Genomic DNA, 27,193 nt, shown 5'->3' with positions numbered 1-27,193 from the left:
TCTCTCAGCCTCAGGGGAAGGCCATGGCAAACCCCTCTGAACAAAGAAAAGGCCATGATAGTTTGGCCGTAGGACCACCGTAAGTCAGGAATGCCTTAAAGGCATACAATAATTTTAATTGCAAAACGTGTTAAATTTTGTATAGTCCTCTATTTTAGGAGTTTGAGATTGTATGCCATTGGCAGGCTCTCTCTCTCTCTCTCTCTCTCTCTCTATCTATCTATCTATCTATCTATCTATCTATATCTATATATACATAGTTGTTTTAATGATGCCTGTAAAGTGCCATGAACATTTATGGCATTCATGACAACAACAATCTCAAAGGGCCCTGTGGCTAAGAAAAAAGGCAAAGAACCTTTGGGGGGGGAGTCCTATGACTCCCAGGCCCTCCCCTTTTTGGTGGTCATGTGACTCCCATCCGAGTCCACACTGCTTTCATGCATTGCTCCAAACTTTGGCCTTTCAGCTCTTTTGGAGCTAAGTGCCAGGAGCCCCAGGCAGCATGGCTGGTCTCATGTTTAGGGATCCTGGGAGTTGAAGTCCAAAACGCCTTGAGGGCCAAAGGTTAAGAGCCATGCTTTAGGGGAACGCAAAGTCCATGCCTCCTCCTTCCCAGGCTTAGGGCAGCCCCACAGAACTGTTGTTGGAGTTGGACAAGATCTCAGGAGAGGACAGATCAGGGGCCTCTTGGGGTCCCAATGGGGCAGAGGGGGAGGTGGCTCACCCCAAAGTGGCACAAGGAAATGGCTAGACCCCGCTCCATCCACAGGCCAAGCCTTTCTGTGGAACGGGTGAGCCTCATCCCCTCTGGCAAAGGAGCCTTCTTCCCCGCTCTGATAAGAAGGATCTATTGCAGCCCATTGTTCAGAGAATAGTAAGCAAGTCCCCCCAACCCTTCAGCCAACCTCTTGGGATTCCTTCCCAGCCCTCCATTTTGACTGTACATTTCATTATCTCTCAAATTTTGGGCCATTAAGATTACCCTGAGAAGGGAATGGTTGGTCAGAGATAGGAGTCTCTTTTCTTCCTCCAAGTCTCAGGCCTTGTTCTTCTGCAGGTCTTGATAAACCCTCTTTTGTGGCAAGGGAAGCAATGCTGCCTTTCCTCTTGCAGACTTTCTTGCCTCCCAGTCTCTGGCAGAGCAGCTGCTAGTGCTCTTTCTGCCAGGTCCTTCTTAGCTGGTCCCTGTGGTGCTGGCTCAAGGGAACACAGGCTGAAATTGTTTTCCCCCCTCCTGTTGAAGTGGAATCACATATCTTCCAACTTGCACCTGCTCTGCAGAGACAACCATATCCTGGCTCATAGAACCAGCTTTTTATTAAGCAGGTTAACATGTTAGCTGCTCATGAGTGCATGCTTATAGTGCAAACCTTTGGCACCACTGGCTGTTATGGATGCCAGGAGCCAGAGCTCAGTCTCTTGCTCTTAATTCTTTAATGAATCAGAACTGACCACCTATAAAATTGTTTGGACTCTGTTGGCTTGGAATCAAAAGCAACTTGGTTGCTTTTTCTAAAGAAACAAGGGCCTCAGGTTCTGCTGTAAGGATAACAAAATGTTTAGCATAAAGGTACACATTGCTGCCCTGACTGCTGCACTTGGAGGAAAAATACAGCAGTTGAGACTGAGCCACAACAGGGAGAGGAGATATTTCAAAGGCATTGCTTCCTACACTATTGGGCCTTTTCTTTTGTGGTGGTTTGGGTGCATAAAAAGTGGTGTGCACATGATTCCCTGTAAGAATGAGGGCTGGAAATTGTACATTGTGTGTTCACTCTGCTTTGGTGTCATGATGTCTTCACCTAGTAGAGTTGCTAAAGCTCCTATCCCTTTAATAGTTGTGTAGAAGAGGAGATTTCAGTGGGTGTTACTTGTCACTCTTCTGTTACTTAGTCCACCTGGAAACCCTATTACTTCACTAAGAACCCTATTCTTTATAAACAGAAAACTGCAACTGATGTAGCTGCTGTGAGGTGAGGGACATAGAAAGCTATTTTACGCAGGGTCATGCTCAGGGTTCATCTGGCTCATTGCCATCCGCCTTGAATGTTAGCAGTGCTCTTCACTTTCAGAAAAATCTCTCCCAGCCTGCTTGGTGCTAGGGGCTGAAGCTGGTATCTTTTTCATGCAGACCTTGCTCTCTGGCACTGAGCTGTACTCCTCCAGCTGCCCTTGTAGGCCATGGAAATGCCATGGAAATTTGTGATAGGCCTGATCCCAGCACTCTTCAAACTGCTTGTCTCTGTCTCAGTCTCTTGATTACAGTGCAGGTCCTATTGCTGCTTCTTTTGATTCTGCTGTCTAAAGCCAGTTCCCCCAGATGTGTAGACATTGGCCTCCCGCATCCAAAGTGCCATGTTGCCCTTACTATTACTTTACTGGCCTGTACTGAAACTATCCTTTTGCAGTTTTTCATGTGAAAGGCCTGGGTAACATAAGTGGTCAGATAGCTAGGTTTAGTAGCAGGAACCTCACCAACAACTTCTTTTTAGAATGGGTCTGAATGACTCCGAATTAGAGCAGGAAGGCAGATGTTAAGCAGGTATACCCAGACTTGCAGACAGACTCCGACTTCCTTAGAATTTACGTATATGCCTTCAGCTTTGCTCGTGGCTGATGGCACACAGGTAAGTGAGGGCAACCTTTGCCTGCTATTTGCTGCCGTTAACAGAAACCCTGGAGTTCACAAGTCTGTATTTTTTCATTGTTGGTGCTTAGGTGATGTGGCTAATGCAGTCCCAGCTAATTTAGAAGCAGAGGTACCATTGCTTGGCATTGTTGCTTGGGATCCTACCCATAGCTTTTTAATGCACTTACAGCAGCCTAGCAAAACCATCTTTCCAAAAAGCTTTGAGACAACAAATCTCTTGACCTGTCTAGCCTGTTGGCAGACTAGGCCCCAATTATCATCTGGCAATCCTGTTTTGCCCTGTTAACCTTCACTCCAGGTTCCTTGTATATTCTTCCTGAAGATCTGCTGTACTCTTTCCATTTGGAACAGCAATTATATTCCATGCCCAGCTAAGGACTGGAGCGCAGCCTTGGCGCAGCTTCTGGACTCTTAGTACGCATGCATCATTTAAACAGCATAGAGTCCAAAGTGACTCGAAGCAGCTTTATTTTGGCCTGTCTATATGGGGCCAAAAACATTCTAAAAGATCGCCTTTTTGGTATTCCCCAGGAAACTATTCAGCTTAAGGCAGGGCGGTGAGTTTCATTTTCTGTTTGGGTGAATAGAAAGCAAGAGTGTTTCAATTTCTGCTTTAGAATGAAAATCCCTGGAAATAAATTAATTAAATTCCCTGGATTCCAGGGAATTTCCCGGAAATTGGCAACGCTGTTCAAGAAGTCTTTGCTTTGATCTTAATTTAAAAAACTAAAGCCTGTTACAGACTGCCAAAATAAAGCTGCTTCGGGTCTCTTTGGAGGTATGCTATTTAAATGATGCATGGGTCCTAAGAGTCCGGAGGTCGCACCAAAGCCACTCTCCATTCCTAAGCACTGGAGGGCAGCTTTGGTGCAGCTTCCAGATTCTTAGGAAGCATACATCATTTAAACAGCATACCTCCAAAGAGCCCCGAAGCAGCTTTATTTTGACAGTCTGTAACAGGCCAAAGTTTTCTTGGCTGTTCTTCAGAAAGTCAGAAGAGGCCTGATGTGGGATCATACCAAAGGGTCATCCGGCCCAGTGTTCTGTTTCCACAGTGGCAAACCAGTTGCCTTACTGGTAAACCCACTAGTGGAACAGGAGGGAAACAGCATGGTCATGTTCATAGAATAATAGAGTTGGAAGAGATCGCAAGGGCCGTCTATTCCAACCCCTTGCGATCTCTTCCAACTCTATTATTCTATGATTTATGAACATGAGCATAGAATCCAAATCAAAGCATCCCCGACAGATGGCCATCCAGCCTCTGCTTAAAGACCTCCAAGGAAGGAGACTCCACCATAATCTCCGAGGAAGGAGTGTGTTCCACTGTTGGACAGCCCTTACTGTCAGGAAGTTCTTCCTAATGTTGAGGTGGAATCTCTTTTCCTGGAGCTTGCATCCATTGTTCCAGGTCCTGTTCTCTGGAGCAGCAGAAAAAAAAGCTTGCTCCCTCCTCAATATGACATCCCTTCAAATATTTAAAAAAGGCTATCATATCACCTCTTAACCTTCTCTTCTCCAAGCTAAACATCCCCAGCTCCCTAAGTCATTCCTCATAGGACATGGTTTCCAGACCCTTCACCATTTTAGTCGCTCTCCTTTGGACACACTCCAGTTTCTCCACATCCTTTTTAATCTTTTTTCCCTCAGTAACTGATATATAGAGCCATAATGCCTCTGAACCTGGAGATCATGCATAGCCAGCAAGACTCCTAGCCATTGTTATTCTTCACAAACTTATCTAAATCCCTCTTTAAAGCTGACCAAGTTGGTGGTGGCAAATTCCATAGTTTGACTGTGTGCTGTCTGAAGTAGTAGCCTTTCCTGTGTCCTGATAGTGACATGTAAGTGTCATCAGCGTCCCTCCCCAGTACCTCTGCCTGTTCCCAGTAGGAGCGAGTGACTGGGTGCTCTTCACCTCCAGTAGTTCTTCCCTGTGTGCTCCTGCAAGGCTCCAGTTTGTCTGGTTTTGCATTCCTTGATCTTTATCTTACTGATGCTGAGTGTAGAGAGCCTGCTAGGTGCTGGAATTAGTAATGGAAGCTGAAAGTGGTAATGGCTGACAAAGTGTAAGGGCATCTTACATGGAGAAAGCCTAGCCTTCCCTCACTCTTAGTCTTGAAATGCTTCTGGGACCATTATAGCTTGGCTTTCAGGGAGCCAGCAAGCAGCAGTGGCTAATGACATTTGCTAGGACAAAGGCTGCCTGAGGTCCTGTTCTTTGGTTAAGGATTCTTCGGTTAGCTGCACTTGATATTGAACATGGTGGTCCACCTGCGGGTGGAAACTGTGTTGCTAGATAGCATACGGCACTCATACTGTTGCACTTTTGGGGCACAGTTCAGGTACTGATTTTAATCACTGAACCTTAAATACTTCAAACAGCATACCCCTGATGGCCTCTGTATTGCAAATGAAAAGAGCAGGGTTTTCTATAACTACAGCTTTGAATCCTTCCCTCTTCTAGAGTTTAGACACCTACTAAGGTGGGTGTCTTCTGGAAATTTGTATGGCAAGCGGGTTTTCTAGAGTTATGTTCTCCGGAGGCTTCAGAGAATCTGTCTTTTAGAAAAGCACAGGAGACTGTTACTTTGCTGTGCACCTAAAGTTGTGTTGCTGTCTTCTCGCCACTTAATAATAATAAAAAGACAGGTGATTTGTCTTGTTATAGAAGTTACATTTGCTGCATTAATGCAGCAATTTGGGGTTTGTGAACACTTCTGGCCTACAGTTGATCAGTAGAAAGCTGAGTAGAGGACTCTTTTGTATGGAAGAAAGCATTTATATTCTGCAGGATGTTGAACCTGTACTTGCCTTTTCATACAGGTTGATGTAAGAGAAGGGGAAACAAAGGCAACAGTTCAGGGATGGAGAATGGTCAGATTGGTGTGTGTCTCTGTTTCCTAAGCTCCCAACAAAACTCTCTTTTTTCATTTTAATATTTTTATTATGTAACTTATAAAGCACAGTACATTTTACTGTATTATTGTCATGATTTACAGAGTGTTCATTTCAAAATAAAACTAACAAGAAAAATTCAATAAATTTCCACTGAAACTGGAAATTATCAACTCCCAACAACTCTCTTCTCTCCTTACAGTTCCAAAGCTGATGACTTGTCAACTGCAATTCTTAAGCAAAAGAACAGGCCTAATCGGTTAATTGTCGATGAAGCGATAAACGAGGACAACAGTGTTGTGTCATTGTCCCAGGTGGGTTCAGCATAACTGGTAGGACAATCTGTAGATCTTTGGGTGGTTTGCTGCTTACCATGTAATTTTACACAGAACATTGGAATTTTGTCCATATCACCCAGTGTTGTGTGTTCTGATAGTCAGCTGCTCTCTAAGCTTCAGGAAGAAATCTTCATTTCATCTGGCACCTGGTTCTTTTAACCTGAGATCTGGGGACAGATCCCCACAACATACTGACCATTGAGCTCAGTGCTCCTTCCCTGTAAAATGTCTCTTGTGTGCAGGGGAATCCATCCTCGCAGGAAGGTAGAGGAGAGAAGCATGCACTCTGGAGCACACCTAAAGATTTGTTGTGAAGGGTCTGCTGTCATTTATGTTGCTTAGTAAGAAAAGAGACAGGACTGGAAAAGGGCTTTGATTTGGAAGATTTGGGTGCTACACGTTTAACTTGTGCTCCCATCTCAGCATAGCATGGTAATCGATTTGTATTAAAGTTCCTAATAGAGCCATTAAATATTAGAGTAGAAAGAGGCTATCTGAGTCTAACTTCTTGGCAAATACAGGACGCAACTAGCATCCTGGGAGCAAGGGTTGAGGTAGAGATTCTATAAACCAATAAATAAATCCCTGACAGATAGCTGTCCAATATTTGCTAAAATACCTCCAACAGAGCAGCACCATTACTGACCAAATCAATCTGTTCTGGTTTTTTGTTTATTTTGTTTAATTTTGTTAGCCACTGTTCACCTTTAACACTTTGTAATTCTTTTATCTGAGGTGAATTTGGAAGATGGTTGATGTTTCAAAGCAGGAAATCACAAAAACAAATCACTTAAAGCACACAAATAAAAGCACAACACTTAAAAACCCCTTCTGCAACTAAACCAGCTAAAAACAGCTGAAATACAAGCCCATGCTGGTGGAAAATGTCATAGTTTGCTATGGAGGGATAATAAAGCAGAAATCAGCTTATTCTTCCTTGGCAGAGGTATTCTAGAGCAAGCTTCTGAACATGTAAGAACACCCATACGTGTATTTTATGTATGGGATGTATTTCATGTCACCAAGAGCAGGATGGGTAACTGGTGGGCCCAGAGGCTAACTTTGTGTATCTGGGATGTTTTGAGAGCTGAATGGACTGTCAGAAATATAGGCGGGTTATAGACCGCCCATTTGGGGCGGTCTGCACCCGCCCCTTTCCCCGGTGTATCGGGGCCTCAGCGGCCAGAACGGCAGCTGCTGAGGCCCCGATCCGCCGCTTTTCAGGCTGCGGGGAAGCAGCAAAACGGCGCTTCCCCGCAGCCTGAAAAGGGGTGTCCTTGGGGCTTCAAGCCCCAAGGACACCCCGCGGCGGCGGGGAGGGGGAGAAAGGGGCCGCTTGGCCCCTTTCTCCATTGCTTCGCTAGGCGCAGCCGTCTGAAGGCTGCGCCCAGCGAAGCAAAGTGCCGCCGCAAACCAGGAAGGAGCTCCGAAACGGAGCTCCTTCCTGGTCCACGGAAAGGGCGCCCTAGGCGCCCTGGCGCGGAGTGAGGACGTCACGTCCGCCCCGCCCCGTGTAGAGGTGGCGCGGCCGTGACGTCCTCATGACGGCGGCTGTCTGGAACGGCCGCCGTCATTTTTTACGCGCAGAGCGCGTATTAGGGTTAGGGAGGTGTGGAAGCACCGCACCTCCCTAGCCCTAGTACGCGCTCCGCCGTACTTTAATGGCGGTTTGTAACCCACCATAGACAGATAGACAACCCTGTGGTGAGTAGACATCCACTTCTGGATTTGAAAAATTGACACTTTAAATGTTATTTATTTAGTTAGTTTATGCCCTACTTTGCTCCTGGCATAGGAACTAAAACAGCATACAATAATTTAAAATAAAAGTTTTAATTAAATTTTAAATTTGTTTACATTCCAGTGAGAGCGCAGTTACATATGAAAATGTTTCATTATAACAAAAGCAGGAAATTAAAAATGTGACAGACCAAGAATAACCACATTAGTAGTAATTTTCTATAAGCGTGCCTAAGTGAGCAAATGCAAGTCCATTTGTAAATTTATGCTGAATTTTTGACCTACAGATATACCCAATGGTATCTCAAAAGCTGAACTCTTCCTCTTTGATAGGAATTTGCATCCTTTTCATGTAAATTCTCAGAGTAGATGAGGCTCGTTCTTCAATCTTCTGAACATTGCATATAGCAAGCATGTACTACTTGCATGGTCTATTTAGAGGAACTCTTCAATAACACAAATAATTCTAGGTACAAGTTAAGTCTCCCTTATCCAAAATGCTTTGGACCAGAAGTGTTCTGGATTTCAGATTTTTTCATATTTTGGAATACAGTTGCCCCTCCAAGTCCGTTGACTTGAAAATCCCTGGACTTGAAAATCTGCGGAGGGGCAACCACCATTAATATCAATGGGGCGTGAGCCCCATTCAAGGCTATGGGGCTTGATTATGAGCGGGTTTTGGAACCCTCTGGGGGGTGTCTGGAGTGGATCCCCCATGAGTTCCAGGGGCTAACTGCATTTGCATTTACATCTTGGAGATGGGACCCATGTCTAAACATGAAATTTCCTTTATGATTTGTGTACAACTTATAAGCATATCCTGAAGTTATTTTATAGGTAATCCTTTTAATAATTTGGTGCATGAAACAAAGTGTATGTACACTGAACCATGGAAAGCAAAGGTGTCACTAGCTCAGCCACCCATGTGGGCAGTTTTGGATTTTGGAATCTTTTGGGATTCCAGATAGTGGTGGTTATGATGATAATACAGTATTTTTTATTATCGAGGCAGATGACAATATTAAGTAAAATATAATATATAATTGACTGTTAAACATATAGACATGGGATTAAAGCTGCCATTACACAATAAAACCATCCAGTTTAAAAATCACCAGTTTAAAAGGATAAAGCATACTGAACCTATAACATTCATTGTAATTATATGTGCCTTACCCCATACACTCATTTTTATGCCTGCCCACCTGTCTAAATCTTATGCAATATCTTTTATCATCTTACTTATATTAAGAGATAAATCCCTAGGAATAATTATACCCAAATAAGTAATAGAATTTGGGCAGTATTGAAACTGCTGTGCCTTATTGTCAGAGTACAGAGCACTCTGAATAGAAAATGTCAGAGATGTGGCTATAGCCTGTAACTGTGACAAATGTGACAAGGTAACCTGAGTTCAGGTGGCAGACATGATGATTCAATGTTTGGAGAGTCCTGAGTCACAGGAAGCTGATGACAGAGGGGCAGGAGGTGGAAGCAGCAGGCTTCAAATTCTGCAAAGTCACAGCTGTCAGGTGACAAGAAACTGGGTGACGTCCCAGGAAGGGGAAGGGCTCAAACCCCAGCTGGGGAAGCTATATAAGAGAGTGAGCTGAAATGGTCAGTGTGGTGATGGTTGTATATAGGAGTCTGGCGAAGCATTTGTGGCGTTCCTGTTCCATGTGCATGTCTTCTGCATGTTGAATCCTGATTTTACATGCCCCGACATTATATATGCTGGACTCCATTTTGTCACTTTAAGAAAGGCAGGATATAAATTTAACAAACAAATAAATAGCCTCTCACTGGCAGTATTTCTGACTTGGGCAATGAACTGAGTGTGCAGATATTTTACCAAAATTTTTAAACAATTGCATCAAAACAGGTATCGACAGTTGGGCCTTTGAAATGAACAACAAAAGATCATCTGCAAAAAGAATGTTTTAAAATCCAAACCAACATGCAGAAATCCATTTATACTGGAATTTTGTCTAATAGCACATGCACTAAGGGTTCCATGTGCCAGCATGGTATAGTGGTTTTGACTCCCTTCTGGGACATGGAAAATCCACTGAGTGATGTTGAGTTAGTCCTGCTCTCTCAGCCCCAGAAAACTCAGTGTTAAGTCTGTTGTGGGGTCATCGAAAGTCAGAAACAGCTTGAAGACACCACCACCAACAACAACAAGGGTTTTTCAACCTCAAATTGAATATTAAAGGAGAGGGTGGGCATCCATTCCATGTAGCCTGTCTCGGTGTAAAAAAAATATGAGAAAAAAACATTGGCCATAATCTGTGCTCTTGGTGCTGAATATAACATTTTTATTCATTTTTAAAATATTTTAGAAAACCCAAAATTAGCCAGTTCTGTGAAAATTAGCAACTAACAATGGCCTTTTCAGCAACTAAAGAAATAATGGCTGGCTAATAAGTCTTTTTGAATTTAAAATTTTGATTGTATGTACAGCACTGTGTAAATTTACATCACTTTATAAATAAAGCTTATTATTATTGTTGTTGTTGTTGTTATTATAGCAATCAAGTTTGGAATCTATTGAATATTATTGGCTCCCTGCCTGTTTTTGATAAAGCCTGCCTGGATTTAAAATAAAAGTTTAGCTAAAATCTTATTTTATAAAAGTTAAAAAACCCCCCACAGTTAAACAAGTCTGTTAGAAAGCACATGGCTAAAAGCAGTTAAAATGCATTCAAAACATAATTGAAAAGATGCAAAATGAAATCACAGCATACCAATTTTTGATCCTAGACAGTGCAAAGGCCCCCTGCAAACTAAATTCTTCCATGACAAAAAATGCACCTTTCCTGAGGGGGAGGGATCCACTGAGTTTGTGGCTTGTTCAGTCCAGACCCAAATTTTGATTACTAATTGTGATAGTCCTTCATATTTTGCAAGGGAGGAGGATGGTTGGAGGAACATAAATCACTTTATGATTTTCATGAACCAAAGCAACATAATAAAAATATATATCTTTAATTAAGTTAAATAAATGTCATATTGAACTCTGTTGACTCCTCTGTATCCATAATTATTACAAGGGGACAACTAGAGTTTTTACCCTTCTGTGTACCTTTCCTAGATTCTACTTGTTGGATACAGTCTTAGTTGATCCTGATCTCTTTTTCCTCTTCTACGTAGCTTCCCTTTTGTTTGTACAATATGTTCAGTCTCTTTAGCTCTCTTTTTTTGCATGTTTTTAATGCACTGTTTATAAGAAATGGTGATTATTGCTAATATCTCTTTCCACTGGAACAGTATTTCATTTAACACCTGTTAAGTGACTCCCATGAATGCAGCATTATCCAAGATTTGCTTTGTTGACTGTTACAAGATCCAACTATTGCATTTGTTAGGAATTGCATATTGTTCTGTTTGTTTTCTGATAAACTTCACATCTGGACTTCCACACTGGGTTTTATTTCATTCATATTCTTGACTAGCAACTTCACCCTAATTTGAAAGGATTTTATCAGGTTTCTTTTCTTTTTCTTCACAGTCACCCAGAAAATGCTGAAATCCTGAAATCAGAGCAATGCCTATTTAAATAGTAGTAGTGGTGGTGGTGGTGGTGGTGGTGGTGGTAATAATAGTAAATGTTTACTTTCTCTTCTGTGAGAGACTCAGATTTAGCTTCCATTATTTAGTCAACAACTTCTCCAATTCTCAGGCATGCTCCTTTACCAAAATGCCAAAAATGCATTATCAACATGTATTTTCAAACAAGAACATTTGCATAGTTTTCTGTGATCCAAATAGTCCCTTTCCTTCCTTTCATCCCACCTGTTTACATATGCTTGTCTTTATCTGAATGCTTTTTTGAACTCTGGAACAACAACTCATTGAATGCTTTCTTTCCTCACGGTCCCCATCTGCAGGCCAAAATGGATGAACTGCAGTTGTTCAGGGGAGACACAGTCTTGCTGAAAGGGAAGAAGAGAAGAGAGGCAGTGTGTATTGTCTTGTCTGATGACACCTGCTCTGATGAGAAAATCCGCATGAACAGAGTGGTTCGCAACAACCTGAGAGTGCGCCTTGGAGACGTGATCAGGTGAGGGTTGCATGTCCGGCTAAACATGGTGAGCTAATTGGTTCATTAAACACAGAGGCACATCTGGGATGAGGCTTCACCATACATATTGTTTTGTGTTGGAAAAAATGTTTGCTCGTTTTTGCCTTACATGTAGAAGTGGATTGTTCTATATATTCATCCCCTTATAGAGAAGGCTATTAATTCTGCTGGCATTTGGCTTGAGCTCAGCAGTAAAGATGCTACTGTACTAAATAGCTTTTAAGAAGAGAATATTAATCTGCTTCAGTCAGTATTCTGCTCTCAAGGCAGGGCAAAAGAGGAAGCAACTATGAAGCAGACATCAATATAGGCTGGAAAGAGGAAGGAGGCATAAGACAAAATACCAGATGGACTCCTGAATATTTTTATTTCATTTTGATCCCATGCCCAGTATGGGACCCAAGCAGTGAACCATGGGATACTATTGTCTGTAGTGAAGGGACCATAAAGAATCCAGGTTGTTCTCTACAGAGACATTCTGAGTGTCCTTTATTTTCTTTTAAAAGTAGAGTATTAATACTAGTTTGAGGACAGCCACTTTTTTTTGTTGGCATAAGGCCTCATCTGCAGTGCAGAAACGATACAGCTTGGCACTCCTTTAACTGCCATGGCTCCGTGCTATGGAATTCTGGGATTTGTAGTTTTGTGAGATATTTAGCCTTCTCTGTCAGAGAACTCTGGTGTTACAACAAACTTTAAATCCCAGGATTACATAGCATTGAACTATGGAGTTTATTATTATACGCAAGAAAATTGGAAGTTTAAATGTGGTTTATCCCGTGAAAATCATGCAGTTACTATTAAATCGCAATTAAGTTTTTCACACACAGCAGTCATTATCTCGGGAAATAACCAGGCAATAAACAGCAACAAATCATTCACGGTATTTTCCTGTGAATGATTTGTTGTTGTTTGTTGCCTGGCTATTCCCAGGTTAATGGTGCTTTAATCACTTTTGATTGTGACTTCATTTGAAAAACTTCATCGCAATTGTGCCATTTTCACTGGATATTCCTGGGGTAATGGTACTTTATTCATGACTTGTGAAAATCTTAATGGTGAATGCACGATTTTCATGGGATAAACCCTATTTACACTTCCAATTATCCCCATCTGATAAACTATGGTAGTTAAAGTGATGTCAGACTGCATTATTTCTGTAGTGCAGATGAGACCATAAGTTACATTTGTTTTGTTCTGTAAATTACACAATTTGCTGTTGCATTAGAAATGTTGTCTAATCCTTTTTGGGTTGAGAAAACTGAGGGATAGTTGAAGCAAAGTAACAACATGTCACCCAGGGCTGAGGTTGGCATTTTAGAGAGTTCTCTGGAATCGCATTGTCCCTCTGGTGCCTTGAAAATGAAAGAGGCACAGTTGCCACGGGCAGCAATGCTGTAGCACAGGGTGCTCTGTGGGAAGGTAATGGGTGGTTAGATTGTCCTTGTGCTTTTCGTCAAGGCTTGGCAGCGGTGTCTTGCACATATCTGTAGATGGGGGGAACTTTTCTAAGTTCTGGCCAAGGAAGAAGCCACCTGAGGCTCAGGAAGGACCACCCTTGCTTTTCAGCATCCAGCCCTGTCCGGATGTGAAGTATGGCAAACGGATCCACGTGCTGCCGATTGATGATACTGTGGAAGGGATCACAGGGAACCTGTTTGAGGTCTACCTTAAACCCTACTTCCTGGAAGCATACCGACCAATCAGAAAAGGTAATGATATCTAGCATTAAACCTCTGGGGCGATTGTGGACAAATGCGAATTTGGACCAAAGCCACAGAGTTTTACTTTGGCTGTAAGAAAGTGGGTGCCTTTGGCTGGTTCCTTTCACTTGGCTCTTCCTCAGCAGAGGAAAACCTGTAGCTTCTGCTGTCTGGAGTGAGCTGTGCTGTTGCAGCAGTGTTCTCTAAACCAATGCTTGCTTTACTGAGCAAGTTGCATTGTTCAAGCCAGCCATCACCAACCCAACTCCCTCCCCCATATTGGCTACAAATACTATTAACCCTGGCCAGTATAGTTAGTAGAGGTGATGGGAGTTGCAGTTGAGAACTTCTGAAGTACCTAGTTTGGGAAAGGTTAGAATTGGACACAGCATGTTCTTAATTGTGGAATGTCAGAAAGGAAGAGGCTGCGACCATAGGGACTTTATTCTGTGTGACTTGGTGAGTGTTTGACAGCTATTACATGATTTACCTCACTGAGATGGTGAAGTTCTCAACTGGGTCTGAGCCCAGTAGCACTGTCCTGCTTGTTTCCCCACTAGTTGCTATTATGATGCTCTATACCATAGCCACCATGGCTGGAAGCATTTGCTGAAGCCAGGATGGGAAATTTGTAATTCACCAGATGTTGGCAAGCAGTTTCCAGCCTTCTTCCTGCATTGGCTATGTGAGCTAGGACTTGCAGGCCAACAGCATTACCCAGCCTCATCTCCATTGGTCTAGATCCCCCCCCCCGTCTAAAAACGACTACAGTCCGCCCTTGCCTTACGTGAGGGATCCATTCCGGACCCTACCCCCAAGGCAAAAAGTGTGTGTGTTTGATATAATGGGGCTCACCATACCGCTGTGTGTGCACGCTGTGGGCATGCGCGCCATTCTGTTGGCTTCCACGTAAGCTCAAAGCCGCCTATAACGAGCCCACGTATGGTGCAGGTTCACTGTATTCTAAAAGAAAAGCTTGTATTTTCTCTTAAATAATAAACCATGTGCCATGTATTAAAGTAAAATGGTGTTTCTGGGAGTGCAGTTCTGCATTAAGCCAGACATATAACTGCAACATACTTTGTTTTTGAAAACAGAGTGTTGCTTTTTTGTTATTGCCACTGCCAAAATTTTGCAGTGCAAAGGACTAGAGGCAGAGTTTGCATGCAGCCGATGGAAACATTCCCTTGAACTCAAGATTTATGTTCTTGCTTTAGTTTTCTTTTCCCCTGAAAGCTCAAGGGAGGTAAAGCTATTTTAGAAAAATGCACTACACGATTACCTGTCTCAAAATACTTCTCTGCGATTACTTGTCTCAAAATACTTCTCTGAATAGTTGGGTGTTTTCAAGCTAATCTAATTCATCTGAGCGATGTCCAGTCTTTCTCAGAAACATATCCCAGAGCTGGAAATTTGATCACTGGTTCTCCCATTTTAAGTTCTCTGTTGCAATTGAGTGATGTTCCCTTTGTGTGTGTGTTTGTGGGGGAGGGGATCTGTACTTTGGTACCTCTTTGAACTTTGAGGAGGGGTATTTTTGATTTTCAGCAACAGATATGAAGTGATTCACAGCCAGGTTCTAAGCACATTTGCAGGGCATAAACTTTGTAGAATTCTGTGGGATTTTGCCTTTGAATAACCATATTCTTGGGTTGTTTCTAAGGGTTATGATGAGGTAGTATACATAAAGGGCTTTGGACACCTGGGAGAGCTATACAGATGTTCTACATAGTACAGACTTGCAGATCTTGCTATCATTTGTAGTACTAGTCAGACAGGGTTGCTCTTTATCTTATTGTCAATATCTGCCATTCCTGTGTCCGTGCACTACAATCTTATTGAAAAGGCTCAGCCGCTTCCCAGTGGTAAACTTTGCTGTGTAGAAGAATTGGGAGCTGGGTCAACCTTTATGAGTTCCTTGTCTGAAGATGGGAGATGTTCCTTTGCCCTCATTAACACGCCGGCAATTTCAGGGGACATCTTCCTGGTGCGTGGAGGGATGCGTGCAGTGGAGTTCAAAGTGGTGGAGACCGACCCAAGCCCATACTGCATTGTAGCTCCAGACACTGTGATTCACTGTGAGGGAGAACCCATCAAGCGAGAGGTGAGTGGAGCAGGCCCCTACCATGCCACTTTTTTGGAAAGGGGTTGTTTATGAGGGGTTGAAGCATTGGAGTGGAAGGGATTGCTTATGAGAGGTGGAAATACTAGGGTGGAGGGGGTTGCTTATTAGCTGAACTCTGCCATTCAGTTCTGGAGGAGGGGGGCTTCTCTAAGAAGGAAGTCCTGTGCTGCCTGGCTATCTGTTCTCCAGGTAACCCTGCCAAGGCAGTTATGTGGCCTGTTCATAGATACTCCCCAGTTCTTCCTGCCTCACTTTACTAAATTATTCATATTATTATATTTATTTATATATTTCCCCCAAAAAATTGGGGACTCAAAATTGCTTTACCCCCAAAATTGTGACTCAAAGTAGTTTACAATTTAAAACCATAGTAAAATTAAAAACATACAAAAGTGATTGTACCATGTAGGTTTGCCCTGTTTTCAGATGAAGGGTGAAGTGAGGAGAAGGGCTCTGAAAGCAGAGTGAATGTGGGATTTGAATTGCCTGAACTGAGGAGATGTTGTTTGGACCTCTAAGCACTTGTTTGCCCCTGCCAGGATGAAGAAGAGTCTCTGAATGAAGTGGGCTACGATGACATTGGAGGTTGCCGGAAGCAGCTGGCACAGATCAAGGAAATGGTGGAGCTCCCTCTCAGGCACCCTGCTCTGTTCAAGGCTATTGGTGTAAAGGTGAGGGTTGCATTTACCTGGGACGTCCTGCTGGCTTCCCCTCTGTCCTTTTGATTGTGTGATTAGTGCAAGAGTGGGCAAATGACCTGATAGGATAGGTACCCTCTGCTGAGTTTTGGAGGTCCACACTCCTCCCAGTCTTCAATCCATCTGTTACTTTAAAACTGAAAAGCATCCCTCTGCACTCCCTAGAACATTTTTCTGGATTTCAGAGCCTCATTGGCCTGTCACAAAAGTCCTTATACACAGTCAGGAGGTGACTCTGGTTTTGGAAGACGGCCCTACTTAGTTTAATTTGGTTAATTTGGTGAAATTTAGTTAATTTGGTGAAATTCCTTGTGACCCCTAGAGGAGCTTTTTCAGTTATTGTTTTTTTAAACTTGAAACTTCAGGGTGTGGGCCAAACTGGGGCCTCTGGAGAACTGCACTTTGCTCTTCCCTGGACTAGTATTTGCCAAATAGGGCCACTCTTCAGCAGTTGCCTGATCCTAGGGCAGTTTCGGTTGAATATTCAAATGCTAACCAAAATGTGCTTCTTTAGCCTCCCCGAGGAATCCTGCTTTATGGTCCACCAGGTACTGGGAAAACCCTGATCGCTCGAGCTGTGGCTAATGAGACGGGAGCTTTCTTCTTCCTGATCAATGGTGAGTTCTAGGTAGTAACTTTCAGTGGAATTGTCTGCTTGGCTTGATCAAGCAAAATGCACCAGAGGGCAACTGAGCTTTGGTTACTGAATTTGATTTTGAGAAGTTCATTCTGCTGAAGAGGTTTTTCATAAGAGTTATCAGTCAATTATTGGTGAGCAGGGCTGTCCAGCTGTAATTTCTGCATCTTTGTTGTAGTATTTGCATGCCTGTTTTTCTCTTACATGGAGTTTGAGAATGATCCTCCACTTTGTAGCAGAGTAGCAGAGGTGAGCCCTCTCTCATCCTTGCCCCATGAGCATAGGAAGTGAGCCTCTGTTGTACTGTGTAACCCTTCTGCAGAACTGTCCCTTGCCTCTCAACACAAATCTTTCATCTTAATGCTAAGTGGCCTTTGGTAATATTCTAGATTATTGTATTGGTCAAGATCTTGTTATAGTCTTCCTTCTCAATTCAGTAAGTGACCCTTCATCCAATAACAAACAATGATACCTTTATGGGGACAATCAAAATGCACAATTACATGTTGCAAGCTTTTGAAATCACATTGGCTTCTTCATCAGGCAAACAGGAGAAAGAAGATGTTAGTCATAGGCCTGCATTTTCTCTTTCTGGTCTTAGTTCAAATGGTAGGAGGACTATCTGTAGGCTGGCACTTTCCCCTTTGTCCATGTGGTCACTGGTAGATTTTTCAAATTCAAGGAAATTTAATGCCCATTTGCAATTCAAAGAAGATGTTTCCTTGGAATCCAGCATGTCTTCTTCCTTTGTGAAGCCACAGGCTCCTATGCAGGTAGAGAACACTAAGGCCCAGTACAGACTGGTGCCATAGCACGTCATGAAGACGTGCTAGGGTTGCCTCGGGGCGTCTCTTATGGACGCCATGCAACCCTAGCACATCTTCCATACATCAAAAAGGTGGCGCCCTGTACAGATGGGCGCCTAGCATCCGCACGTCGCGGCACCATAATGGTGTCGCGAGTACACCATTGGGTTCGTTTTGCTCCCCGAGGAAGCCGCGCGGTTTGTCCGCTGCGGCTTCTTCACGGAACAAACCAAGGCACTGGCAGGCCGCCCTTTTTGGGCGGTCTGTACTGGGCCAAAATTTCTCAAGAAGTCTTGTGTTAGGGGTGATGTAGCAGTAAAGCATGCCAATCAGTGCCAATATTAGAAAAAAATTGCTTTACCTTTGTTGGAGAAAGAAGCCTAAGATAGCAAAGTCTGGCTTTCTCTTCCCCTGTGATGGCTAAAATGTGGTATCTTGGCCTTCAAGTTCATGTTTAGCTTATTTTCATTTGATAATAAAGGTTAATTAGACGACCTACGTTGTAGAAGAAAAACTGGAAATCACAATTACAATAAAACTACAATACAGGCACTACAAAACTACAATGGTCTATTGAAATGGATCACTTAAAAACAGACCAGAGAAATAAAGAATACAGTGATTCCTCCACTTTCAAGGCTTTGACATTTGTGAATTTGATTATTTGTGAGTGTCGTGGCAAGGGAAGCCCAGGAGGGAGGAAGCATCCGGAAAGGGTGTGCACACACTGCTCTGACCCCTCCCATGTCTGTCAGCTCAGACCAGCTGGCTGAGGCATGGGACGGGAGGCATGTAGGGTGCAGTTATTCACAGTTTTTCCACTTTTGTGGAGATCTACTGTCCCTCATCCTTACAAACGTGGAGGGCTGTTTCTAATTAGTAATCAAATTTAAAACAGTTGTCTATTCACTTTTAATATCTGCCTTGCCTCAGGGGAGCATTTTCATTCTTCCCTTGGGCCCTTTTAGTTTATGAAAGACTTTCCATGCTTACATGTCTGTCGGCAATCTGTCTCCTTAGAAACTTCAAAGTGTTTTAAGCACCCCATGGGTGAATTGGATCTGTACTGTGCAAACCATTCCGGGCAAATTTAAAATAGTGATAGTTTCCCATAGTCAAGGTTGGCTGCCCTCTTTCTAAAACAAGACTTGCTGATCAAAACATAGAGGCTCATTGAAAAGTGAAGAGGAAAGCCAGGAAATGCAATAAATGGAGTTGGCAGTTGGTCCTTCCATGCTGCTCAAGGCATTGAACTGCAAAGGCTTGGGGCTGCTGGAAGTTGGCAGTGCTCCTTCTGTTCACAAAGAAGAAGTGGGCCTCCATCTTGTGCTGGTCGCTTGCTGTCACCACCAGCACCTGCCTATGTGATTTATATTTTGCTGTTTTTCCACAGGTCCTGAGATTATGAGCAAGCTTGCAGGCGAGTCAGAGAGCAACCTGCGGAAGGCCTTTGAGGAAGCGGAGAAGAATGCACCAGCCATCATCTTCATTGATGAGCTGGATGCCATTGCTCCAAAGAGAGAGAAGGTAAGCTCCAAAGAGAGAAGCAAGGCTGTGGGGCTCCTCTCTGGGAATGTGGTTCTTTGAAATTAGACAGTTGGGCTAGGGATGAATGATGGCTTGGGGCACAATTAGCTCTTCACAGAATCTTCAGATGTAGTGTCACTTGCACCATCCAGCCAGAACCATGTTTCAGTATAGACTTCAGCTTGCTAGGTTTGAATTCCTGTGTCTTACAAGAAAGCTTCATGGTCTTGTGAATTGCAGTGCCCAGATGACAGCATATTGTGCCCAGTTGAGCGGCCTGTTTCATAAAATAACCTTTCTGAGAGCAAGGAAGGGTTCATACCACACCCATATATCCTGGATAGTATTGAGTTGCCAGCATTTTACCCAGTTTATCTTGTGCATCTTTTTGATTTCATGTGAAAATCCTCATTTGATCTCATGGCTCTCCTGGAATTTTAAGACGTTTTATTGCTACATTTTTTATCTTGCCATTTCACTACATTTCAGCACTCCAGGCAGCTGAATTGTCACTAAAAGCAATTTAGACAGTTAAAGCCATTAAAATAATAACCATAATCAGAAACAGGTTTAAAAGGCCTGATTGAAAAGATGGCTCTTCACATCCTTGTTAAAGCTGTGAGAGTGGGAACTGATTGGAATTCAGCGGTAAATTCTTTCCCCAGTCTGGGAGCATAGCAGGAGAAAATCCTCTCCCACATTTCTTCAAGAGGCTTCCACAAATGATGAGTGAGCTCAAGAGGGCTTTTTCCTGAAGACCTTAGCATCTGAAAAGGGTCATTATAAGACAGGTAATTCCCTTGGAAAGCCAATCTCCCAAGCTGTTTAGGGCTTTAGAGGTTATGCTTAAATGACTATCTGGGTTTGATTCTATTATGCTTTTCTTGACTGTCATCTTTTTGAGAGTATTCTGTTGGCTATCCAGCATAGCTAATGCTTTGTGGCTCTTCCTTTTCCTACCAGATCTTCATATTTCTTACTGCTCTCTCCACAGACACATGGTGAAGTTGAGCGACGCATTGTGTCTCAGTTGCTGACACTCATGGATGGCCTGAAACAGCGAGCGCATGTGATTGTAATGGCTGCTACCAACAGACCTAACAGCATTGATCCAGCACTCCGGCGATTTGGTAACTGAGCTTGTTGAATTCTAAAATGGAATGGTGGGGGCTACAGGTTGGCAGATGTTGGCTAGTGATTTGTGCTTAGCTCTTCTTAAGCTCACTGGGATATTGCTTTGCATCATACTGTAATTAACTGTAAACTTGCACAAAATGTACACATCATATAGTAACCAGGTGAGTTGCAGCCACTTGACATAAGTATTTGTAACCTCTGGAAGAATTCTCAAATTTGCATTAGTTTTGAACTGCTGTTACTTCTTGGCAGATGTAGCAGTTTTTGTTTGCTCAGCATTTCTGTAGTCAGAGTGTGTGCCAACCTCTTGGTCATAGCAGAGAGAATGTGCTCTCTGATGGACAGTGTGTGGTGCAGACACTCCTCAATAACAGAGGGCTGGATTATCTTACCTTTTGCCTGGCCCTCTGACCTACTTTGTGTGTGCAACAGAAACAAGTCATAAACCTGCTCCTGAACTGTCCCACTTGAAGCTGCAGGTGGGGATTTTTACATGTATGAATACTGCTCTGCAGGGAACAGTTTCTACCTGCGTTAAATGTTTTTTGTTTTGTTTTAATTCTATTGGGGTGGGGATTGTTATATATGTAGCTTTTGTGCAGGATGAGGTGGCTTCATAGTTGTCCTTCATGTGAAAACTAGGTCCCTACTTTTGTTTGTGAAGGAGAGCGTCTGCTAATATGACAGTGAGGAAGTCAGGTTCTCCCCGTCCCCCCATTTTAACTGTGTATATTAACAAATCTGAATTATTAATACTTCAAAACTACATGTAATGAAATGCATTTTACGAAATCTCTTCTGCAAAATGCTAGTTAACTGGAAGCACTGATTTGGTGTCACATATGCTTCTATTTGTTTATCTTCGTAATTTTATCAAAACTGGTTGATTAAGCAGGCATAGGATGCCTCTCTAGTGCAGCTCCCTGTAAGCTGATAATTGGGTTGACCCTATTCTTTGCTTTGTGACAATGTGTATTACTTTAAAACATATTTGAAACGCTTTTATCTTTCTAATTATATTTTATTATTTTCTATGCAATCTGTTTTAATATTGTAATAATATAAAAATGTCAGGGATGATGGGAGTTGTTGCTCTACACCTCAGGCTGTAACTCACCACCTTGTTAATGAAGCTGAGCTGACCAGCTTTGGCCAGTGGTTATTGCTTTCTCCCAAAGCAGCAGAGTTTTCTGAGAATAGGCTGAAGACCCTGACAATCTTCTCCAAGCCTTCTCACTCTTCTTCTTCAGATGTCTCCAAACACCATCAGGATTCTGCTGGTTCTTGTATCTTCACTCAAGACACCAACACAACTCAATAGTCTTAGATAAAAGATCTACTTTATTCTACTATATACAGTTACTATCTCTATATGCCCAACAATCCACAATATCTCTACACTCTACCAATACTCCACAACTATCCACAAGTTACATTAGCAAAACTGGCAATTATTATAGCAAATGTTTGTTACCACCCACTAGACAATTACCACCCAGTGGGTGTGTACATTCACAATGATTGGTTGACTTTTGTTCATCCCATACTCAAGTCCAACCCATGAACATCATCTGATCACCTTGTACATGTAACAAGTTTCAGGTGTTACCAATGTACATTCCTTAATTTTGTCCTTGGCTCCCAAGACTTCTAAATTATATCATCCTTTACACCTGTGTGATTTCTTAATTGTTCATGCTTAGTCATTCTGACTCTCACATATTTTATTTCTATAACTGCATGTCCCATGTTGCATTTCCTTGACAAAAAAAACCTTTTCTGTGTATTTAATTGTACTGTTTAAATCTTGTAAGCCACTGTGAGTCCCAGTTTTGGGGAAAGGGAAGGATACTATTAGTACTACTTCTATTACTACTACTACTGATGATAATAATAATAATAATAATAATAATAATAATAATAAAAAATCATCTCATCCGCCTCAGTAGTTTTGCAAACATAATGGTGTAATGGTTTTAATCAGTCTGTAACCCCGCTTCGATCCAATGAGAGAGGCGGGAAACTCAAATAAAATTTATTATTATTATTATTATTATTATTATTATTAGGCTACCTGATTATCGGAAGTAATTGGGAAAGCCCTTTCATTTTTAGAACTATGGTCAGTATTGTGATGTACACTTTTTTAAAAAAATAACTGCAATAACTAACAAGCCAGAGTCAGAAGGATGTTCAGAAAATGTGCTTGGCATGAACTATACCAACTGATATATGAAGTAATCTTTGCAATGAAGATTTACTGGGGTTTTCTCCAGAAAATGTGAATGTTGCCCTTGTGCCATAGGTCGCTTTGACAGGGAGGTAGATATTGGCATTCCAGACGCTACTGGACGCCTGGAGATCTTACAGATCCATACCAAGAACATGAAGCTGGCTGACGATGTTGATTTGGAGCAGGTTTGTTTTCTTTTTCAAATTTATTTCATTAAGACCTGTTTATATTAATCTTGCATTTAAACATTTTGCCTTAGGCCATAAAACATAATAACACAACAGTTGACAGAAAGACAGCAGCAGTAGTACAGAAATGTGAAGTTTAAAGTATTTTTAAGCCACTTTTCAAGACTATGTCTTTACGCAGCAGCATGTGTAAGAAAGTACTCTTAAGGAAGATTTAACAGCCACAGCAGCAGCCATACAGAACACTTTGGGTAGCTGCTTTGGAGATACAAGCCAGTGGTAAATTCCATGGAAAGCATGCTTAAAGAGAGAGGCTCCAGTGTCTTCACAAAATGTGTAATGCACACTTAATTCAGAAAGGAAGAGTCACAGTGCTGCCGTCATCACTGGGAAGTCTTAAGCTTACACAGATGTAGGCTTTCATTCAAGGAACTAGCTTCCAAGCTTACTTGGGGGTTTATATCTGAGGATCAGCATTTTGAAGTGAGACCAGAAGCTTACTGTTAGCTAATTTAGCTGGTGAAAAATTGGAGATATTTTCTGACTTCCATGCACTTTGCATGGTCCAGTTCACACAATAACAATTGTACAAATTACTAAGGAGAGGTCTGGGTGTTCCAGCTAGGCTGCTATTCTCATATGAGCCAGAGCTTGAAGAAAAGCACTCCTGGCTACATCTGCTGCCTGCAGCTCATCAGCTAATGACAAGTGTAAGGGTAACTCATGATGCACATCTGATCCTCTGGTATCCTGTCTTAGCACGTATTCAGGCCACTCTCCAGTCCTCCTGATTTCCCAAATTCCCAGAACCTCCTTGCCTCTTGGGTTAAGTAGCTGCATGTTTTCCCCTATCATAGAATAGTAAGAGACCCCAAGGGCCATCCAATCCAACCTCCTTCTACCATGTGAGAAGATAAAATTAACACACTCCAAACAGACAGCCATCCAAAGAGACTCTGCCTCATTCCCATCCCAGTATTGCATCCAGACATTGCTTAAATTCTCCCAGCACCTATAATGGATTCTTGCATGAAAAAAGAAGTAGAGAACCTTGTGACAGCATTTTAAGAAAACAGCCTTTGAGACAAAGCAAGGGAAAGCAAATTTAAACAGGAGATGGGGCTTGAGATGAGTCACCAAGAGCTAAGATAGGAGAGGAGGAATTTGATACCCACATGGCAGTCACACCAGATCCTGTGCCTGTTGTCTAAAAAGAGTGTACATGAAACATATGCAGAACCTATTGCCTGTTTCTGCATTTTGTTTTGATTCTGTGTGCAAGATTGAATTCACTGTGGCTAGGAATCCTGTGTAATGTCTTTGACCTGTTGAAGTGACACATACTGTCCTGGTTAAAATTATTTAGCAAGTGCTCTCAGGAGGAAATGATAAAAAGCTGACCAATATTAGCCACCACTAAAGAACTGAGGTTGTATAAGACAGCTGCAGTCTTAAGCACAGAGATAAAATAAAGGAATGTGGTGGATACCGTTAGCCTACATAGGAGGCATGTTGCAGCAAAGTGGTGGCTACTTATGTAATTCTTTTTGCCTATGTGTTTCTCCTCCTTTGGCACTGTTTGATAGCTTCATAGTAAATTGTGGGATTTTGTAGGCATAGCCATATTTTTGGTACTGTCCCAGCCATGTTCTGCAAAGTGAAAGCTAGTTCCTTTTTCTCCAGTGTTGGAGCCTCTCATACCTCTCTCCTTGCTTCAGGTGGCAAATGAGACCCATGGCCATGTTGGCGCAGACTTGGCTGCCCTGTGCTCAGAGGCAGCTCTGCAGGCCATCCGAAAGAAGATGGATCTTATTGATCTTGAGGATGAGACTATTGATGCCGAAGTGATGAATTCTCTGGCCGTGACCATGGATGACTTCAGGGTAAGCTAAAGGTGTTTTTGTCTTTACTAGAGTCTTGGTGTGGAGCATTATGCTGGCAGGCTGAGCAGATTGTGGGGCACTGAAATGGCTATAAATCACCACCCATCTCTTTTCTTTGCATATGCCAGTGGGCCCTGAGCCAGAGCAATCCTTCTGCCCTGCGTGAGACCGTGGTAGAAGTGCCACAGGTGACCTGGCAAGACATTGGAGGCTTGGAGGATGTAAAGAGAGAACTACAGGAGCTTGTACAGGTGAGGGCCCTGGAGAAGAACTGGGTGCTTAGCTGTCTGACAGTAAAGTGGGAAGAGGGATTCTCTCTCCCTTAACAGATACCTGTCTCACTCTTACAGTTATGTGAAAGGGATCTAGGAGTCCAAGTAGACCATAAGTTGAACATGGGTCCACAGTGCGATGCGGCACCTAACAAGGCCAATGCGATTCTAGGCTGCATCAATAGAAGTATAGTGTCTAGATCCAGGGAAGTAATAGTGCCACTCTATTCTGCCTTGATCAGGCCCCACCTGGAATATTGTGTCCAGTTCTGGGCACCACAATTAAAAAAGGACATTGAGAAACTGGAGCGTGTCCAAAGGAGGGTGACTAAAATGGTGAAAGGTCTGGAAACCTTGCCCTATGAGGAACGACTTAGGGAGCTGGGGATGTTTAGCCTGGAGAAGAGAAGGTTAAGAGGTGATATGATAGCCCTGTTTAAATATTTGAAGGGATGTCATATTGAGGAGGGAGCAAGCTTGTTTTCTGCTGCTCCAGAGACTAGGACCCAGAGCAATGGATGCAAGCTACAAGAAAAGAGATTCCACCTCAACATTAGGAAGAACTTCCTGACAGTAAGGGCTGTTCGACAGTGGAACAAACTCTCTCGGAGTGTTAGTGGAGTCTCCTTCCTTAGAGGTCTTCAAACAGAGGCTGGCTGGCCATCTGTCGGGGATGCTTTGATTGTGATTTCCTGCATGGCAGGGGGTTGGACTGGATGGCCCTTGTGGTCTCTTCCAACTCTACGATTCTATGATTCTATGCAGTAGTTTCAAGATGGTTCCAAGACACAAGGCCTGCAGGGAGTAGCACTGGTACATTTGGGTTGTGCTGCTGCACAGAGGCCCTGATTCAATTAGTTGTGCTCCTGTACATCTAAACCAAGGGAGGGAATTGTGTAGCCTTTCTCTAGATGTTGCTGGAAAGCCGCTCCTAGCAGCCAGTCCACTGCCAATGAGGAATCCTGCTAGTTCCAGTTCAGCTACATGTGGAGGGCCACACTGTTCCCATCCCAGATGTAAATTGGTGCTAACAGTTCCTTTAACTCAGTGTGTGTTTTCATGAAGGGTGTTTTGTCAGCACGGCCTATAATTGGTTGTCTTGGTGACACGAAGGACTCCCCACAGGTCTTGCATGCTCCTTTGGCTAATGATCAGGGAGCCCATGTGGTGCAAAGGCCTTGTCTGTTCTCTTGTTCTTAAGTGTATCTTATTTGAATTGGTTTTGTTATTAGTGCTTGCCAAGTCCTTTTACAAAACTAAAGTGGCTGTAATATGACCTGTGGTTTTAAGTTGACATATTTGTCAAGAAATGTAGCTGTGTGCTTTCTGTACATTTCTAAAAGCATCTGGCTGTGATGGTTAAGATTCTGGGAACAGTGCTCTAATGATCCTTTTTCAAAACATATGCATCTATGTATCCTTTTCTCTTCATTTTTAGCCACAGGATTATTTTGATGCATTGTATGTTTCCTGTAATATGGCTTAGCTGCACCATAAACTCCTTCCTCTGCCCCCTTCAGCCCGTTTGCTTTACTAACGAGATAATGGTTTCTATTACTCTCGGGCAACTCTCACTGTTGTCATCACCAACATAGTGGGTGAGACAATGTAGGAGGTGGGGTGGGGTACTATGCTTAGTTCTGGTTGTTAGTAGATCTGTATGCCTGGCCCTGCTAGGCCCAAGGAACATTGGATAGGTGTTTGCAGAGCATCACCTTAATCCTCCCCAGGCATAAACATATAAGTACAGCAGGGTTTGCGTTTGGGACGATCTCTCTTGTCTCCCCCTCCTTCTCTTAATCCCTTGGGACTGACATTAATTCCTTCTTTCCACAGTATCCAGTAGAGCATCCTGACAAATTCCTTAAATTTGGCATGACACCCTCCAAAGGGGTTTTGTTCTATGGGCCTCCTGGCTGTGGGAAGACCCTGCTGGCCAAAGCCATTGCCAATGAATGCCAGGCCAACTTCATCTCCATCAAGGGCCCAGAGCTACTCACCATGTGGTTTGGGGAATCAGAGGCTAACGTGCGTGAGATCTTCGACAAGGTATGGCTCTGTCTGTGTGTTGCTTGTGGGCTTTTTTTAGTGTGCCCCCCTTTCACATTGAGATTTGCTTGCCTTGTCTCGATTGACCACCTTGCTTTCCACTGATGACCAGTAAAAAGCACTGTGGAGTTTAATAGCTGTGTGTCACGTTTTGGGAATTGTAGATGCACTGACTGTGACTGTGGAGATGCCATTTAGCGGTTTATCATACTGTTTATGACA

General features: G+C 42.9%; 1 protein-coding gene across 1 annotated transcript in view; it reads left to right on the top strand.

The window, feature by feature from the left end:
* Window positions 1-27,193, top strand: part of VCP (valosin containing protein) — a 33,862-nt gene that overhangs the window by 1,261 nt on the left and 5,408 nt on the right. The window contains exons 2-13 of the mRNA XM_089498113.1: window positions 5,754-5,865; window positions 11,520-11,692; window positions 13,283-13,425; window positions 15,390-15,520; window positions 16,081-16,212; window positions 16,754-16,856; window positions 19,076-19,209; window positions 20,204-20,339; window positions 22,652-22,764; window positions 24,486-24,650; window positions 24,779-24,901; window positions 26,759-26,971. Of these exons, the coding sequence (XP_089354239.1) occupies window positions 5,754-5,865; window positions 11,520-11,692; window positions 13,283-13,425; window positions 15,390-15,520; window positions 16,081-16,212; window positions 16,754-16,856; window positions 19,076-19,209; window positions 20,204-20,339; window positions 22,652-22,764; window positions 24,486-24,650; window positions 24,779-24,901; window positions 26,759-26,971 (1,678 nt within the window). The remainder of the gene's footprint in view (window positions 1-5,753; window positions 5,866-11,519; window positions 11,693-13,282; window positions 13,426-15,389; window positions 15,521-16,080; window positions 16,213-16,753; window positions 16,857-19,075; window positions 19,210-20,203; window positions 20,340-22,651; window positions 22,765-24,485; window positions 24,651-24,778; window positions 24,902-26,758; window positions 26,972-27,193) is intronic.

This window comes from Sceloporus occidentalis, unplaced genomic scaffold (assembly GCF_023333645.1).
Source record: "Sceloporus occidentalis isolate IW3139 unplaced genomic scaffold, rSceOcc1.0.p SCAF_1, whole genome shotgun sequence".
NCBI classification, from domain to species: domain Eukaryota; kingdom Metazoa; phylum Chordata; class Lepidosauria; order Squamata; family Phrynosomatidae; genus Sceloporus; species Sceloporus occidentalis.
Note: the sequence above shows the minus strand (reverse complement) of the source record. Positions and strands in the feature narration are given on the sequence as shown.